Source organism: Heteronotia binoei, chromosome 1 (genome assembly GCF_032191835.1).
Source record: "Heteronotia binoei isolate CCM8104 ecotype False Entrance Well chromosome 1, APGP_CSIRO_Hbin_v1, whole genome shotgun sequence".
In the NCBI taxonomy this organism is placed as follows: Eukaryota; Metazoa; Chordata; class Lepidosauria; order Squamata; family Gekkonidae; genus Heteronotia; species Heteronotia binoei.
The window spans coordinates 225,781,668-225,794,150 of NC_083223.1; the positions used below are offsets into that span (position 1 = coordinate 225,781,668).

Sequence of the window (12,483 nt, forward strand, 5' to 3'; positions counted from 1 at the left end):
GAAGCAGTAATTTCTTTGATACCAAAAGAAGACAGAGAAGCTACAAATGTGAAAAACTATAGACCAATTTCATTACTTAAAAATGACTATAAAATATATGCAAGAATTTTAGCAGAACGCCTTAAACTGCATTTGAACAGTTCTATTAAAGAAGAACAAGCAGGATTTCTTCCCAAGAGACAAATTAGAGACAATATTAGAACAGTTATAGACATATATAGACAAAAGAAGTAGCATTATTTTTTGCAGACTCAGAGAAAGCATATGATAATGTGCATTGGGACTTTATGTTTGCAGTGATGGAGAAATTGAGATTGGGAGAAGATTTTATAAGAATGGTAAAGGCGATATATTTTGAACAATCAGCAAGGCTCTGTATTAATGAAGATTTAACGGAAAAAATGATAATAAGTAAAGGAACAAGACAAGGTTGCCCTCTATCTCCACTGATATTTATAATGACTTTAGCGGTTTTGCTAATGCAAATTCAAGAAGATAAAGAGATAGAGGGACTGAAAGTGAAAGTTTTTCTTATAAGTACAGAGCATTTGCAGATGATATGATGTTTATAAATGAAAATCCCACTCATTTAACACCATTTGCTTCGTAAGATACAAGAATATGCAGAATTGGCAGGCTTTTACATAAACAAAGAAAAATCGAACATTTTGTGCAAAAATATGTCAAAGAGTAAACAGGAAGAACTACAGAGGTTAACAGAGTGTGAAGTTACTTCCGAAGTAAAATACTTAGATGTGGAAATAACAACGAAAAATATTGATTTGTATAAAAATAATTATGAGAAACTCTGGCATAAGATCGATGGAGATTTGATAAAATGGAACAAATTGAATCTATGTTAGGCAGAATTTCTGCAATTAAGATGAATGTCTTACTGAGAATTATGTTCCTGTTTCAAACAATTCAAATAGTGAAAGACAACAAACAATTTAATCAATGGCAAAGGAAACTTTCAGAATTCGTATGGGCCAGGAAAAAACCAAGAATTAAAATGAAAATTCTGATAGATGTGAAAGAAAGGGGCAGATTTCAATTAAAGCTGTATCATGATGCAGTATGCCTGGTGTGGATTAAGGAATGGATGACATTATTAAATAGAAAGTTACTAGCATTAGAAGGTCATGGAAATGTTTTTCGATGGCATGCTTACATGTACTATGGGAAAAATAAGATGGACAGCTTCTTCTCACATCACTAGATCAGAAGTAATCTGTTAAATACCTGGTTAAAATATAAAAGATATGGGGATGAGAGGAAACCGCTTTGGATTGTACCAACAGAAGTAAAAAAATTGTATTCAGATATGAAAGAAGAGAAGTGGTTATCATATAAACAACTTCCAAAAATTTAAGGTGGAAAGGTGGAATTAAAATCAGCTGAAGAAATACAACATAAATATAATTGGTTTCAATTGCAGCAAATAAAGAGTTTGCTTGAACAGGACATTAAGAACTATGGAATAAGACAAGAACAAACAGAACTGGAGAGAATGCTGTTTGGGGAAAATGAAAAGCTGATTTCAAAGACATACCGTACAAACTATTATTGAAATGGTCTATGGAAGATGAAGTAGTTAAATCTCTCTCTCTCTCGGCTTGACTTCGCGAACGAAGATTTAAGATTTGTGATTTAAATCACAAATGATAAAATGGGCAATAAATATAATTAAGGAAATACTGATGGAGTCATGGGAATACTTATGGAAGAACTCTATGAAGATAATCTACATGTTACAACATTAAAGAAAACTGTTTCAAAATGTTATATAGGTGGTATATGACACCTAAGAAATTGGCAAAAATGAACAATCAGGTAATGGATAGATGTTGGAAATGTAAACACCATGAAGGATCTTTCTACCATATGTGGTGGACGTGAGAAAAGGCAAAACAATTTTGGCAAATGATTCAGCAAGAGATTTCGAAAGTTTTGGGATATAATATTAAAAAGACACCAGACATCTTTTTGTTGGGATTACAAATGGAAACACTCCAAAAGCAAGATAGAATGATAATTTGGTATATGCTTTCAGCTGCACGGACATTATATGCACAAATGTGGAAACAAGACAAAATACCAGAAATGTGGGAATGGTCTTTGAAAGTTATGCATTGGAGTGAAATGGACAAACTTACAAGAATCTTAAAAGAACAAGATCTAGAGAAGTTTAAAATTGAGTGGGGAAAGTTTCAAAAGTATGTTGAAAAACAGCGGAACGTTAAAGAACATTTGGTGATCTTTGACAATAGTTAATCTTTAAAGAAACTATTTATGGATTACAGTTTAAAAAATGGGATTATTGGATTATAACTTTTTCATTTCTTTGTGAATGAATAAGGACTATCATGAGGATGGACTACAATTATAGCCTTTGGTATTTTTTCTTCTTGCTTTTTTATGAAGAAAGATTCTTTAATAGATAGAGTTTATTACCTTATAACAAATTAAATAAAATAATAATAGGAAGCTGTTTGTTAAGGGGGTTGGCACTGCTGGGGGTCACCAAAAGGGGGGTGGAGTGGAGAAAATGTTATATATGTGTATTAACTTTTAATAACAATTGATAATATGCTACTACAATATATTACATTATAATAAATGGTTTTAAACAAAAAAGAAACACAGCTCTCTTCATCAGAGCTGTGTTTCTCGAAAGCTTATGCTACAATAACATTTGTTAGTCTTAAAGGTGCTACTGGACTCTTTACTATTTTGCAGCAACAGACTAACATGGCTAACTCCTCTGGAACTGTGGTTTGGGATGATTGGCAGTTTGCCCCCCCCCCGCCCTGTGACCAAGCAACCATGGATCACATTGCCTTTCAGGATCAGGATGCTATGCAGCAGCAGTGGATGGAGCAGTTGCAGAGCACTTCTTCGATGGACTGCTTGGGTTCACCTGGACAGCTACAGCATGTACCTCAGAGAGGTACCCTAGCAAATGGAGCCTGATTGGGGTGGAAATGCAGATCCTGCTGGGGCCCCACGAACATGGCTGTGGCCGACATAGTGTCTATGCTCCTTGCTATTGCTGCATATGTCTCTGCGCATCTGAGCAAGTGGTGATTCAACAGGGAAACCTAGGGAAATGACCACTGCAGTTCCTCCCACTGGTTCTAGCCTGGCTCCTGGATCATTCTGCCTCAGGCAGCCTTCTGACCAGTGAGTCTCCCTCACTCAAATGCATGCTCTCCTCTTGGCCCTTGGGAGCAGCTTGCAAAGGCACAGATGACGTACTAGACAGTAGGAACTGGCAACCCAATTAATTGCACCTACTAGTTCAACAGGCCCAAGGTAATTTCTGTCTTAAAGCTTTTCAACACCAGCCCACACACTGTGGTAAATTAATTTTCCAACTAACAAGAATTTAGTAATTAATTTTCCAACTAACAAGAATTTCAAAAAGCAATTTGTGGTCTGCAAATAAAAAGAAAAGGATAATTTAAAAATCGCACCCACCAAGATCATGTAAAGTGACTGCCAGTCCCTGTGATAGTCATATGGTAGACATCACATCTAGTTCGTCCCTTAGCTTGATCACCTTGGAAGATACAGACAGAACAGCCCCTTTCAGTATAATATGCTGGACTGGTTGGAGTCAAGAGGCATCTCTCTAGAAGCACCTCCTATACAACTTGGGTTAATTTTAATTTTGGGAACTAGTTCACATGCTGTGAAGTCTTTATGTGTGTAAGTGGATGATATGAAGAGTTTGCATCAGATGTCCAAATGGTGTTTTCTCCCCTCCTCCCCAACTCATACAAGCTCTTTTCTCATTGTACAAGAGGAAGTGGCTTTAATCTCCACATTCCCCACACCATTTTTGTTTCCTCAATCAGCCCCATCAGGCCACTATCTCTGCAAAGTATGTGTGTAGTCACGTAAATACCCTGATTTTGTAAATGAAGCCAATAATGGCTCCACTGGATGGTTTGAAAGAGTCAAATTGGCTTGGGGGAAGAAAGCTGAAGTTGCTTCTACCTGTGTGCTGAATTAGTGAGGAGAAAAGGGTATGGTGCGTTTGGGAGGCACAAACTCTGAATGTTTGATGCAAAGTCCTCATGTTGTCCATCAGCAGACATGAGGACTTTGTGAAGTGGCCCTTAAACCAGATTCATAATTCATGTAGAGTTCTGAGAGTGTGCACTATATCAGAAATTCCTTGCTTCATATCTTGCCTCAACCATGAATTCACTAGATGAATCAGGAAGTAAGTATTCATAAGGCTACTTTAACACACCCAAATCTACTGAAAGGTAATGTCTATCATATTTCTGGAATAGTTGGTTTTATATATAGAATAAATAATTAATTTACCAAGAGATTCACTGATAATACTGTGTGGTTATCTACAGGGTGCTGTTTGAAAGGTACAACAGGAATTGACAGCAAAACTACTTATTGCTGGACTATAAATTATATTATATGGGAAGAATAATAAAATCCCAGAAATTAATGAATGGGTTTACAATCTGGGACACTGCCAAAATGTAGAAGCAGACAAAATATAGAAATCAGCTTAGGCAGAAAAGGTTTGGACAATGCCCAAGCAAGATGTTTGGTTTAGGATATGAAATATCATCTCCACTTTCTTTTGCAACTTAATTTCTTTCCATGGATTTTCTTTACTCTTTGTACCTCCAAATTAACACACACACATTATCAAACTAACATGGTCTAACCATTTGGAATACACACACTAACAAACTAACATGGACTTCCCTTTGGAATACACATAAACCTACACCTGCCCCAAAACATGACTGGGGCTTTTATTTATTTAAAATATTTTATTGCTGTTTACCCTGCTCTGAGGTGCAAGCTTGCTCCACTTAATCAATGTGTCCTTCGTTCCATATCCTGATCTCTTGAGAATAAATGCTGCCCTGACCTGGATAGCCCAGGCAAGCTTGATCTTATCAGATCTCAGAAGCTAAGCAGGGTCGACTGTGGTTAGTACTTGGATGGGAGACTTGCTTGAAATACCGAGTCGGAAAGCAGGGTCAGGCTGTATTCAGCCACCTCTCTGAATATCCTCCAGGCCTTCAGAAGGGTCAGTCACCAGAGGTTGACATGACTTCCAGGTGCAAACACACACATGCATGCAACGTATACAAAATACTGCCCCTCCAATAAAAAGAATAAATGCAGTTAGCTAACTGGGAATTGCTACAGCACTGAAGTGATATCAGTATATCTAACTCTCAGCAATACTAAATCTGTGGATACTTAAATCCAGAGCACGGATCCATAATCAGAAAAGATAGATCTTTCTACAAACCTGAGGAAAGTCTAAGGTTTGCAGACAAATCTGCAATTAAAATACAACACATGGGGGTTAAACATCCCCCCAAATTATAGAAACATCATAGTAGCTTTACAAAACAAATGCCCTTTGTGGCCATTCCTAGGCACCATAACAGTATGGCCTTCAAGCCTTGGCTTCTATCAGTAGAAGGCAGGTGAATGGGCAAGGCTCATTGGGGTCGAACCCAGCAACAACCAATGGTCAATTTGATACTGCACAAGTTACATGGTTCATCCAGGCCCAGCAGCTCAGTACTGTTCAATGCAGCCACCATACAAGAGTCGGTGTGGAGAGTTTCAGATTAGGATCTGAAAGACCCAGGTTCGAATTCCCACTCTTCCATGGAAGCTTGCTGGGCGACCTTGGGCCAGTCACACACCCTCAGTCCAGAGAATCCAAACCTAGGTTTCCTGTCTTGTTACCAGTGCTGATTTTAACATGCCTACACTACCTCTCTGCATATCACACATAATCCAATCACACCAGCTATTGTTATTTGCCTTCTAATATCATTTAGCATCTGAAATCACTCCGCTTCCCAATATAAAGGACAGATGGACTCACAATCTAGCTGTATTGGAAGAAAGATTGAGCTTAGCAGCCATGTTGGTTTGAAGCAACAGAACAAAGCTGTAGTCTAGTGGCACCTTTAAGACAACAAACTTGGTGTGTGTTAAAGGTGCCACTGGACTCTAACTTTGTACCTGAAGAGGTGAGCAATGATTTATAAAAGCTCCTGCCACAAATTTTGTTAGTTTTGAAGGTATTACGGAACTCTTACCCTTTTCTACTGCTACAGACAGACTAACACGGCTGGTGCTACCATCTCGATCGAATTCGGAACAGTTCTTCGCGTGCCATGCACTAAACAACCTTAAGGATCTGAGAACACACGGCTGCTTCTTGCAGTAGACTCGAGCGCGCGGGAAAGAGCTGAGGCGTGAACGCGTGCGCACTAGCGGTTGCAGGGCGAGAGTGAAAACCTTTAAAAATACGGCGCTAGGACCTCGCATTGATAAACTGCGCTGCGCGCGCGCGCTACTCGGCGATAAAGGGCTCGCGGCGGCGTTTGACGTCACGGGGAGTTAATTTTAAACCTGGACAAGATGGCGGAAGGGGACGCGGCTCGGTACGGGCAGCCAGTAGAGCTGCCTCGGCTACAGCCGGCCTTGGCAGGTAACTAACGCCTATCCTCGAGTGAAAGGGGTGGTGTGGACAGCAGGCCTTAAAGCTGGCGCCCTTTCCCGAGACAGCCGCGGGCGGGAAAGCGGCTTAGAGGGAGTCGCCTCTCTGGGGGCACAGCGGTGAGGTCGGCAAGAGGGGTTGCCAACGTCTTGCAGCTGTGGGAGAGGACAGCGACCTCGTTCACTTCCCTCTCCCTTACTCCTCTTTCGGATAGGCAACCTTTGGGGTGGGGTAGTTAGGCCTGGGCGTTGAGGGGGTCGGGGTGCAGTCTCTTTCCCTGGTCCGTCCACCGGTGGTTTGGTCGGAGGGTATGGAGAGAGGCAGGTGGGTGATAGGGCACTCCGAGCTTGGTCAGGCTTTCCCGGTGTGAGCCTTTTCCAGTTCAATGGAAGATCTGTGATGTAGGGTTGCAGTTTTAAAACGCAAAGCTGTTTAGTCGGTGCATGGGGAAGGATGCGAGTTGTCTTGTTTGGATGATCAGTGATTTAGACTGAGGGCTATGATTTGAGAGATGCTTTCCGGCTAATGGCCTCATTTCTGGGTGGGAAGATGTGATGTATCATGATCACGGGTGGGTGATGGTTTTGAGAGGAGGGGAGTGGGTGGCCTTCTTACTGCCGATAGGTATGGGTTAGTGATTGAAGTAGCAGGCTTGGCTTCTTAAAGTATGAGAGACAGCAGTCTGGTTTGTCAGTGCCCCTGAGGTGTAACATGTGGCAAGCTCTGACTGGTGCATGGAGGGTGTGGAAGACACTATTGCCCATGTGTATTCATTTGTGGGCTATGTGGACACATAACCTCCTGGGTTGCTTCTGAAGTACACAGTAAACATTTCTTTATCTGGCTAGAAGGATGGTGAATGTACTCGTTTATTTTTAGTCAATCAGTTGTATTGTTAAAATCCTAAATTAGCTGATGGTTTCTTTTTAAGCAGGCTTCCTGACTGGGTTATGGCTGTGGTGTTCATTGGGGGCTGGTAATTTGTAATTAGGTGGAACGTTGCGTTCGCATCATTGTCTCCAGTGTATTAAACTCAGGCTGACTGAGCTAGGAAGACCAACTGTTAAGAAAGATGTTGTGTCTGATTGCATACTTTCAAGTAGTAAGAGCTAGAATAATGTCATATGGCGTAACAAACCAATTGTGTCACACATTTGATGAGTGAGGAGGGTGGAGAAATGCCTCTGGTAGGTTCTTGGAAGCTGTGATTGGTAGCTGAGGCAGTGGGGTTGTATGGAGAAATCTCCTTTGATTATAATGCAATGTGCTCTGCTTATTTATGCTGTGACCTACTTTTGAATACTCTGAAAGTAATATGATTCTTTGTTCACTACTGCTTTTCTCATTATAGGAAAAGCCTGAGTTGTTCGTTGTGCAGCTAATTCTCACAGTTTGCCCAAACCAGCCTCTATATATGCTGAATGGGATACTGAGAAGAAATATAGAAGCAAACTGATAATTGTAGTGAACCTTATTCTCCTCTCCAATATGGTTTGAATTGGCAACTGGCCAGGGAGTCATGTATTTGTGTACATCATGTGATATGTTTGCATGCCTATTGGTTGCCAAACTGCTAGGGAAATATACTAGTATGATTCTTGTTTCACTTATCCCCATAAGTAAATATGGATAATAGTGCTTTGTCACTGTGTGTTTGTGTGTATACTTGGAAGTGTCAAAGGGCTTGAGAAGATGAGGATGTCAATATTTAGCCCAAACTTGTAGAGCTCTGATTAATATACTTAGAACATTTTCATTGTGCTAAAATATTCGGCATGACTCTATGACATTTCTTGCACTACTAACGATGCCTAAGAAATTATTTGCTTTGTTACTGAAAATGAAATTTCCAAATAGGTTAGGTTTAATTGCGGAAATACAGGCAGACTAATTAATAGTCCATAATGTATAGGGGAAAATGTTAAAATGAGAGTATGGGCTTTGTTCATTACTTTTTTTAAAAAAAGATCTTGATCTTTGTCTTTAAACTATAAACTGATTCCTAAACTAGATATGCATTGCAGTTGTGTGACTTATGCCATTTAAATTTTAAGATGGTTATTAACTTTAGAAGTCAAATTCCCTTGAGCTCATTGCCTAATTTTAAAAATGGACCCTGATCCTTGTTTATAGCAGTTTAGTGCAGCAAACAGGTTTTCTGAAACTGCCTAAGAGCCTTTTTCAGGACTTGCTGTGACCCCTCTCTCTTTCTCTGAAGGTTGTTTCTTACTGAGTGTTAGACTGCTTCTGGAAAGGAGGGCAGAATTTGGAGGCCTCACCATACAGAGCTTGCATCATAGCCCCTTGCATTTGGAGGCTACTTCAAGACTTTAATGTTCTAATCCCTAAGTGCTTTATGGAAAAACAGTGTTCTGGATAGGATGTACCAGCAATTAACAGTGTAGTGTTACAAAACTTTCCAGTGTTAAGCTACTAAATTGTTACAAAATCAGACACTGATCTGTTGGAGAAAATATAAACTTCCCAATGTTCAACAACTTACACTAGAAAACTATCATATAGAGTATGACTACTTGGTTATAAACCAATTGTTCCTTTTTTCAGTCATTAAGTATAGATACTGATACATTGTTTAGTGGAAACCTCAGAACAACAGGCATGTTGTGGTTTAATGGTCATTTGTAATGAAGAGCTCATGTGCTTTCTACTTCAGTGAAATACAGAAAAACAACAGTTCATTGCTATCATTACAATAGCTGTTTAGATATAGCTTGTCTTGTCTTCTGCAGTTTCCTGTGTTTCTCTGCTTTTTTTGTCTTTTTATTAGTTGCTTTACCATGTAGGTGTTGCATTTAGAAGTTGAGAGGAACTGCAACCTTATCTTGGAGGAGAACTTTTTAAATGCTCCTTATGTATTGCATAAAAGGAAATAGTAATTTTAATCCTCCACTGTGCTTTTCACTGCTTCAGCGCAAAATTCCCCCTGAAATGCTGTTCCTATGCAGGAACTGCATTTGGGCTGCAGTGGAACAGGGAGGTGAGAAAGTAGTACTTAACATGTGGAAAGGCTCAAGTGAATCCAAGCCAGCCTCTTTGCATGCCTACCATTATGGCATTAAAGAAAAAGGGCTGGCATGCTTAATAGGCCTGGAAGCAAAAGGTCAAGAGTACGTGGGGGAATACAGAAGTCAGCTGTAACTAGCATACCTATTGTGTGAATACAGTGAATCACTGGTTAGAGAATCCCAAAGGATGGGGAAGTGGGGTTCAAGAAAAAGCAAAGAGGCAAATCCAGCTTGGGAAGGGTTTTGAAGACAGTAAGCTTAGCTGCAAGCTGTGGCTGGGAGTGCTGCCTTCTATCTTTGCTTGATTATTATGTTGTATCCTGTTCTAGGAAAGAGTTAACTACTATGGTTTCTGGTGTGGGAGCCTAATACTAGATATTTGCAATACATTCTGTGGGGCTCTAAGTAATACTGAAAGAACTTCATTGGTTACCATTGCTTCCAAGGCCAATTCAGAGTGCTGGTACTGATTTTAAGTTGTGTCCCCATATTTACTCGAAGATATGCACATAACTTCTGCTTTGAAGGTGCAGGTGGCAACAGTGACATCTAGGGCCTTAACTGAGATGGTGCTGTACTTATTTTCCTACTCCAGGAGGCCTGCCTTTTTGGCCCTTTCAGTCTCTGAAAAGGTTGAACAATGCCTTTTCAACAGGGCTTTTAAGTCAGTGAGTCAAATATGTTATCTGATGCTGTTACAGTAAGACCTCACATACTTTAAATGTATCTTAGGGCCAAGGTACAAGTGCTCAGAGTTCTATGATTAGAACTCAGAGTGGGGAAAAGGCAACTAAGAGTGGGGAAAACCTGGACTACATTTAAAACATTTATATTCTGTCTCTTTGGTGACCTGCTGGAGCCAGCTCACAAAATAAAACAAGATAAAGCTATGAAAAACCCAGAACAGTACAGTTGATTTACAAATGCTTGCTTTTTCCCCCTGTAACTTTTTAAACCCAAAGTGGAAGGATGACAGGAACTAGCCACTAAGTTTTGAAGATTTAGAATGAAAAGTTTGTATAGACCTGAGTGTGTGCATGCTGGGCATACATTTCATTGCAGTACACTACTTCCAAAATGTCAGCTATATGACTTGGCCCCTACATACAGAAACACTTGGATTTTTTAATCTAAATCTCTAATACTATAAACTCAAGAGTTCTAAAAATCTGAAAATATACTTTTTTAAAAAAGTTCATGAATAAATCACTAGAAAATTGTTTATGCAGTCAGGAAAAGTGATGTTTGGCTTCTACTATAATGTTTATTAGTAGTGTAGTAATTAGAATAAATTTCTTCTTTAAATAGCCCACCCTTCCAGTCTCCTCCCAGGGTTTATTCCTTCCCCCTACATCCAACCAATGAATGTCCTGGAGCTCTGCCTCAGGTGGATTGACCTCTCCCCTGGACAGGGCTTGATGATTTGATGCACTCCCCCTGGCTGCTCAACTGGATTACTAATTGATCCTTCAGCCTGCCTTGCCAGTTTTGAGCATATTCTGGCCAGGCAGAAATGGCTGGCGGTCATATATGTATGGCCCACTGCTCCCATTAAGCTGTAGAGTCCTGTGAGCAAAAATTCTACTTCATGATCTACTGGCATTAAAGTTGTGAGGGAGAGATTTTGCTGCTGCATTAATTAGTTTGCTCTGGGGCCATCCTTCTGAGCTGAGACAAATGTGTGAGCTGGAGGCTAAAAGCTGTGAGCTAGCTCACATTAACTCAGCTTAGAGGGAACACTGGTCTGGCCTCAGCTGATGTGAGTTGTGCCTGCAAGTCCAGGATGTGGACTCATTGCTGGACAAAATAATATAGTAATCTTGCTCAAACTTCCTGCTGTGTGATCTGGGCTGCCATCCTATACACATATACCTAGAGTGCCATTGTTCACATGGGACTTGTTTCTGAATAACATCATAGGATTTCTCTACATATACTGAACAATAGCCTTTTAAGGCACTTTCACACTTGTGGGGGAGATTTTAAAAGTGGGCTTTAACCTGCCATTCTTTATTACTTCACTCAAAGCTTCACCAGAACATATTGTCCCATGCTGTAACCTATAGGAATACGTCAGGTGTCATGTCCTTGTTGGTTGCTTGGGAATGTCTTTTCTAGCCAGTAATTGCCAATTGATCCTTATTCTGAAGCTTCTGTAAGGGAAATATTAGCTAGAACATTTCAACATATGAACTCCTGATTTTAGACATTACAGTTATACTGGCATTTCTAATTGGTGCTACTTGGTGGATTGGCTTAAGTCACATTTCCCATTTTGGAAATTATATATATATAATATTCTGAAACATGTATGTTAGTAGACGTCTGTTGACAGTTCAAACATTACAAAGATCATTCCAGAGCACTTCGTCATAAACTTAATATCTTTTTCACACTGCAGAGTTACTTTGACAAAGGTGGGGGGTTGTCAGTTGTGAAAAGATTTGTCTCTGATCCTTTCCATGCATGTAGAGCTGGGAATAGCAGGTTATTTTACTTTCTTAAATTGGCATAACAATTCTGTGTGCATTTAGGAGGCAGTCCCTGTAAACTTAGTGGTACTTAATGGTCTGTCCCTGTATGTGTCAAAAACTTTTAGAGGTAAAGGGCTGATAAGTTATTGGCTTGAACAGTTTCTGGTCATTTTGTTGTTCAGTCGCGCAGTCGAGTCTGACTGGTTGCGACCCCGTGGACAAAGTCACGCCAGGCCCTCCTGTCTTCCACCATCCTCCAAAGTCTGCTCAAATTCATGTTAGTTACATCAGTAATGCTGTCCAGGGAACAGTCTGGGTTGATTTCCCTTAGGTCTGACTTGATCTTTTTGCAGTCCAAGGGACTCTCAAGATTCTTCTCCAGCACCACAGCTCAAAAGCATCTATTCTTCTGCACTCAGCCTTCCTTATGGTTCAACTCTCACAGTCATACATTACTACTGGGAATTCC

The 12,483-nt window shown here is 40.1% G+C and overlaps 1 protein-coding gene across 2 annotated transcripts in view; it reads left to right on the forward strand.

Moving 5' to 3' along the window:
- Positions 1 to 6,368: 6,368 nt before the first annotated feature.
- Positions 6,369 to 12,483, forward strand: part of ATL2 (atlastin GTPase 2) — a 50,713-nt gene continuing 44,598 nt past the window's right edge. Inside the window, exon 1 of one of the 2 annotated variants that reach the window (XM_060248687.1) lies at positions 6,369 to 6,505. In XM_060248687.1, coding sequence (XP_060104670.1) covers positions 6,436 to 6,505 — 70 coding nt within the window. In that variant the 5' untranslated portion in view covers positions 6,369 to 6,435. The remainder of the gene's footprint in view (positions 6,506 to 12,483) is intronic. The other variant, XM_060248695.1, reaches the window with a different exon arrangement.